The sequence below is a fragment of the Helobdella robusta genome (assembly GCF_000326865.2).
Source record: "Helobdella robusta unplaced genomic scaffold HELROscaffold_42, whole genome shotgun sequence".
NCBI classification, from domain to species: domain Eukaryota; kingdom Metazoa; phylum Annelida; class Clitellata; order Rhynchobdellida; family Glossiphoniidae; genus Helobdella; species Helobdella robusta.
In genome coordinates this window covers 251,154-258,131 of record NW_008704981.1, presented here as the reverse complement: position 1 = coordinate 258,131, position 6,978 = coordinate 251,154, and the positions used below count along the sequence as shown (strand labels likewise).

The 6,978-nt window shown below is 28.5% G+C and overlaps 2 protein-coding genes across 2 annotated transcripts; one reads left to right on the top strand and one right to left on the bottom strand.

The window, feature by feature from the left end:
- Window positions 1–1,218: 1,218 nt before the first annotated feature.
- Window positions 1,219–3,378, top strand: HELRODRAFT_193067 (hypothetical protein; the record flags this gene model as incomplete). The annotated part of the gene is made up of 3 exons (XM_009025500.1): window positions 1,219–2,138; window positions 2,265–2,563; window positions 3,287–3,378. The coding sequence occupies exons 1-3, from the start codon at window positions 1,672–1,674 to the stop codon at window positions 3,376–3,378; spliced, it is 858 nt and encodes a 285-aa protein (XP_009023748.1). The 5' UTR covers window positions 1,219–1,671.
- HELRODRAFT_123629 (hypothetical protein) lies at window positions 3,307–5,947 on the bottom strand (the record flags this gene model as incomplete). Its single annotated transcript, XM_009025499.1, has 8 exons — window positions 3,307–3,412; window positions 3,751–3,887; window positions 4,073–4,207; window positions 4,439–4,593; window positions 4,843–4,991; window positions 5,056–5,122; window positions 5,417–5,477; window positions 5,903–5,947. Coding segments are annotated over 8 exons (855 nt in total), but the record flags the coding sequence as incomplete, so codon positions are not given.
- Window positions 5,948–6,978: the final 1,031 nt, after the last annotated feature.

Below are 6,978 nucleotides of genomic sequence, written 5' to 3'. Positions count from 1 at the left end.
TCAGCTGGAAGAGAGATGCTTTCTGCAGCAGTAGATTTGATGATAGGCCTAGCAATGGTTCCGTAACTTCTTTGAAAAACTTTAATAAAAATATAAATAATTATGATTATTGTAATTTATAATTTATAATATTAGCAGCAGCAGTAGTAGAAGCTGTATTAACAAGAGTAAAAATGTCAAAAAATTTCAAAAAATACCTCTAAATCTGAGAGCGCCTTGCAGTTAAAAACCCATGTAAGTTTGATGTCAAACAGATGAAATTTCAATTTTATGTCTAGCACCTTTATGTCAGTTGCATAGTTTTCTTGAATTTCTACTTCTTGGTTGTTTAATTTATCTATGGCCTCAGACAATGCTGATCTCAATTTACTGTCTTTTATTTCAATTGCTGAGTTTAAATCCTAAAATTAAAAAAAATACTTATAAGAGTGTGTATGTATATGCATGTATGTGTGAATGTGGTGTATGTGTAGCCTATAGTAAAATGATAAATTAAAATAAATAATCTAAATTAGGTTGAATGTTGGGCAATAGAACATGTGGAAATTAATTGAAAAATTAATATATATAAATCAATTAATAAATGTGCTATTTAATTATCACAAATAAAAAAGATACACCCACAGGCACATGCAATAATAAAATATAATATTAATTAATTTATAATAAAATGAGCAAAATGTAATAAATTAATAAATAATAATTAATTAGTAGTAGTAGTTGTAGTAGCAGCAGTAGTAGTAGTAGTAGTAGTAGTCGTAATCATATTAGTGGTAGTAGTCCCTAGCTAGTAACATGCTAGCCTCAAATTTCGTTTTAACTTGATCCATTGTTAATTCGTCCCGCCATATTTTCACGTAATCCGTGATAGTAAATGTCAGACGATCGTCATCGAAAATGCTTTTGTAGTTGTAATTTTTGCAGGATTTTGTGACTAAATTCTTCCACATTTTCATAAAAAGTTAATAAATAAATTAGTAAAAAAATTAATTCGGACGTTTATCAATAAATGGTTATTGTTTTATTATATTTTAAATAAAAAGTTTGTAATTTCCAGTACTTTATTACAAAATATAATAATATCGCTTCATTTTAGTAATTTTTGCCAATATCTTTTAATATCGACCGTTCAATGTTTACATAGAAATTTAAAGTAAAAAACTCGAGGATCATAGAAGATCGAGGTCTATGCTGTTACACCTGTATTGGTTTGTTTACCTTTAACCAAAATGCTCATGCTAACATGAACCTTTTTAGATGAATTAAGTAAATATTAAGTTAATTTTGATAAAATAAATGATTAAATATATAATTATTTTGTGTAAATTTTAACAATTTTTTGTATTTTTACGTTGGTCCAAATGTTTAAATTGTGAAAATTATTGGAATCTAGTAAAAATCAAATAAATTTTAGCTTTGAAGAGTAGTTTAGTTTTAATTTTGTGATGGGAACATAAATTAACAATCAAATATAAAATCAAATAATGCTTTTCTAATGAATCTTGATTGAAAAAATGTAATGAAACATTATCCAAATTCTCAAGTCTTTCTAGTTTTCGTAGCTTTCGGTTCTAACTTCCGAACTCCCGTCACCACTCAACACGTCTGCAATTGTAGCAGATAAACCTTACCTTTAAAAAATCCAACTACAACCAAATCATATCCGTCAAAATGGCGATAAAATACTCTCACTTCAGCACAAACAGCAAGCGACTTCGATTCTTCCTTATAATCTTCAACGCTTTCTTCCTAATTCTCAGTATTGCGATAATCATCGTCGGCACGATTTTAGCCGCCCAGAAGCTCCAATATGTGGCCAGCGTCTACGGCACGCAGCTGATTGCTGGAACATGCTATATCACGATTGCAACTGGCTGCATCTTGTTTCTTATATCGTTCATCGGCGTCTTTGGAGCGATATTCTTCAATAGGAGATTACTACTTATATACGGAGTCATATTGGGAATCGTTTTTATATTGGGTCTGCTTGGTGCTGTGTTGGCGTTGATATTTCAATTTCACGTGTATGGGATCGTGAAGATTTACATGAGTGAATCCCTCCTAAACACGTACGGCACACAGATGGATGACCCTTGGAATAATTTTGTCACCAGGAGTTGGGATGAAATTCAGCAGAGGTTTCTCATTTTTTCAAACTTACAACTAACAAATAAATTAATTTTAAGTTCAGAAGCGTAAAAATAAATTTGTAATATAATTGAATAAATCGTTAAAAAACATTAAACGTCTAAATATCCCCAAAGCCTAGAATGTTGTGCACTGGATCGCAGAGGCTGGATGATATACCGACAGACATTCTGGTATCGAGATTTGCCTGGTCTGCAATCATTCGACAAACCTTACGTGCCTCTATCTTGCTGTAAAAGACTAAAAAACGGTCTCTACCTGGATCAGATGAGATGTCAATTCAACGCGAAAGGGCCACCCGGTTTGCCGCCATATTTGTTGAAACCGCGAAGCGCTGTCTTCTCTAATCACGATAATGACGCACTCAATACTCAGGGATGTTACGCAGCCGGTAGGGATGTGCTGTTATCGATCGGTAAGTATTTCATCGTTATCGGTTTCATAGTCGGTATTCTGGTGGCTGTGGCTATTGCGGCAGCTTTCGTTATGTACAATATTATTTGAGAATGTGAGCGTTGATGCTGTTTTCCGTACTTGTGGATTTTGGATGAGGATTTACAAATGAATAAGAGAGACAATAATATCCAAAATAAGATGTAGCAATAAGAGGAATCTTGTACAACTAGATACGCTGACTGTTTCAACAAACAAACATGCATATTAAATGAATTACATCGTAAATGTCTGTTCGTAATTTTCCATTTTCAAAACATTTTTCATCCTTCGTTTATTCTATTACTAAAAAATAAAATATATATACATATATATATGCCTAGATGTTAAAAGTTTACTTGAAAATATTAAATACGCTGTGTGAAAAATATATAAAGGTGTGTGTTTACTGCTTAAGTGTTTACGTACATACACACACAGCCACATACGCAAACACACACACAAACACACATATATACATACGCACACACACCCATCATCAAACGAAATTTATATAAAAAAAATATATACAAGCAGTAAAAAAAGTGTGTCCTAACAAAACGTTTCATAGAGTAAATTTTCAGGAGAGAAAAATAACAAAAAGAAATGAAGATATATGACGAAAAAGATAATAAATAAATCTATCAATCAATCAATGATACAACAAATAAATTAATTAATTAACAACTAATTACAATCACATTAGCGAGATGGAAATTTCGATTTCAAGAGACTAGTCAAATTTTCATAGATAAGAAACATGAAGGCAGACGTCAGGACCGTCTGCAACAGTTTTGATTCCAGCCCTCTAAAAAAATACCTAACCTTTGACCTTGAAAACATAAATAATAATAATAATAATTATAATAAAAAATATCGATTTATTATTATAACTTATAATGATGGTGACGAGTTTGTGCGAGTTGAGTCTTAGGTATTGTTAAGTATAATCGATAAATATGGTGTGTAATTGTTATAAAATTATATATTTATATATTAATAATGGAAATTAGGAAAATTAAAATAGTTTATTTTCTCAATTACCTGAAAGACATATCTTTATTGTAGTTGATCATAGATAGACCAGCCTATAAAATGAAAAAAAAAAAATTTTTAACATTTATATTTTACGGAAAATATAGAGCTATAATTATTGACACTTATTTAAACAAAGATATAAAAGCGGGAAAAAAAGTTCTTTTCCTAACTCGAGATCTTGTCTGGACGACTTGTAGAGGGTAGGTTACAACGGTGGCCAAAAGTTTTGCAAGCCCACCAAATGCAAAGAACAAAATACTGTCTGAAAACTTGGAAATTGATGAAAATTAATTATTATTATTTATTATTTATTGTTAATGTTATTAAAGTGATAATTATAATAATAATTATTATTATTATTACATTTAAACTATCCCTATCATCATTATAACCAAAATCGTCATTTTAAAACAGAATAAATTAAAAAATGAAACTCCAAAAAAACTTTTCTAACAAAATTCAACAGCCAGCTCATAAATGATCTTTTGCAGAACTCATAGACCATAAAATTGACGACCGGATTGGTAACCAGCAATAACGATGACGTCAAACCATAGAAATAAAATTTCAAACCATCCTCTTTGTAGACCTTTTTGAAGCAGTCTATGGTTGGTGACAATAGTTTGGACGAAAAATGATAATTATGGTAATGGTGAAGACAATTACTATTACTTTTAAATTAAGCTATTACTTTTAAATTAAGATACCAAAATTCTCAGCACACATTCTGTAAAGATAAACACAAACCTACTACACCAGTGTAACGAGTGTATCCTTTACTATCGCCATCATCAGCAGCAGCATCATCATGCTTATCGACATTAAAATTAATATTCCTATTATAATTAATAATAATATTATTATTATTGTTATAATTATTAATTTTGTTTTTATTGTTGTTGATGCGCAAATGCTGGAGCTTTAGTCTGGTGTTTATGACCCAAAATGGATTTGATATAGAAACAGTGATTATACCTACAAAGAAAAAAAAAGAATAAAAATAAGAAATAAAATATAATTTCGATTATTTTATTATTATTATTAGTAGTAATAGTATATTTTGTATTTATTATCGATTGTAACAAAAAAAACCATACAAAACAAGATGAAAAACTACAACTACTGTTACTACACTACTACTACTATTACTTCTAATAATACCACTACTAGTATAGTGCTGCTATTACTACTACTACTACCACAACTACTGCCACAACAACTAACCGGAAATAGTACCAAAAATAATGTCCTTAAATATGGACTGACTCTCAACTCCTACGTAAAGTTTCAAGCCATGAAATATGTAGAAGTACGTGAAGCTAGTGATGGCGATGCTCAGTGTTAAACTCTGCCAGCCTTTGTATAAAGAATGCCTTGGGGGGTAAATAATTACATAATAAAATAATAATTGTTATAAATAATAATAATATTCCCTACCATCCTTCTAGAATAACTATATCTCTGACGATGATTGGAGTAAATTGACATCTACGATTTTCTTGAACTAATTATTAAAACATGATATAAATAAATAAACAAAAAAATAATTTAATCAAACTATAATTATGATAAAACATGGGGCGGTGGTTAAGACGCCCAGCACTGCTGTAAGGACCCTGACCTTCACACATACAAAGTTTGTATGGTTGCATTGATTCCTATGTGTGTATCTATTGCATACACATACTTTTGTGCCATTATATAGTTGAATAAATTAATTGAATATTGTTATAAAATGATATATTTTATATATATTATAAATTGAAAATTATATTTAAAAATTGTGATAAAATGAGACCTTGCAGCCTGGTTCTAACAGTGTCTAGAGGGTAGAATAATAAAATGGCAAAGATATTACCCTAATAAATATAAGAAAAATAAGATTGCTTGTAAAATGTGAAGTTTACTTCTTAATTATTTGTTTATTTTATTTTATATATTATTCAACTCTAATTCATAAAAAATAAATAATAAAGGTTTAAAATGTTAATTTAAATTTAAACAATAGGTCTTAAATTTAAATTAAATTATTAAATTAAAAAACTATACTAAATTACTTATTAAATTAAAAAGCAATAGAATAGAATAGGCAATCACAATGCAAAATGATGAATAATATTTTTATTTATTTACGTAACAAAGTTCTGTAATTATTTATAAGTTATATAATAAATAAATTTTTCCTAATAAAATTAATTATTAAAAATAAACGAAGTTTAATTGATTTTTTTTTATAAAAAATTAATATTAAAACGAAAAAAACTCTAAAAAATGGAAATCTAACCAGGGAACCGCTGAGAGCGTGGATGAAATAATTTAATGAAAACAACTCCCCAATTTGATTAAAAATCTCCATTAAATAAATTAACAAAAATTAATTAAAAAATTAATAATAAAAGAGAATAAAATAGAAAATTGAATAGTTAAAATAAAAATAAAACATGATAAAATAGAAAAGTTTTATGACGAAATGCTCTGTTCTATCCATGAATATATATATATAATATCCATTATAATATATAATAATATATAATAATAATATATAATAATAATATATAATAATATATAATAATAATATAATATTTTATCCATGGTTATATCAAACAGTATCTTATTGAACAAAGTAGTATCATAAAATGAATTAAGATACTCTTTTAAAAAATTCTCAATTTGATTTCATTGCGATATCGATGATGATGATGATTGTGACCTGACTAATTAAAAAAACATCAAATAAAATTGATTAAATAGGATGGGTAATTCGTTGCGAAATCGTTGGAGGAAATGACGTAATGTTAACTGTAGTTATTTTACTGGATGGTAGTTAATCAGCCTGTATAAAGGTTATATTCAATTCCTATCAAATAAATTTGACCAAATATCATAGGCAGGCAGAACTAAATAAAGAAATAGATAGATAGATATCATAGTTATAATACATTTATAATGCTGTATTTACACATTCAAGTTGTACAATTGTGTTATGGTGTAGTCTCAAATTATTTTGAATTCTCTCACAAAAATTTAAACTTTTTACTATACACTAGTTATTTTTTATCAACAATTTAAAAAAATTTTCAGTAATGATTTTTATGACCTGACTAATTAAAAAAGCATCACAGAAAATTTTTAAAATAGGATGGAGAATTTGTTACATTGGGCTATTCGTATATAAAGCGAGCAAAATTTTAACATTAGGGCGCTTATAAATCTACGCATATTGACTCAGCTTGACTTGGCTCGGCTTGGAATTGGATGTCGAGCAAGGTGTGATCTTACTTAAACTATTTTGAATTCTCCCGAAAAATTTGAACTACACATGTTGGCTCAGCTTGGCCTGGCTCGGCTTGGAATTGGATG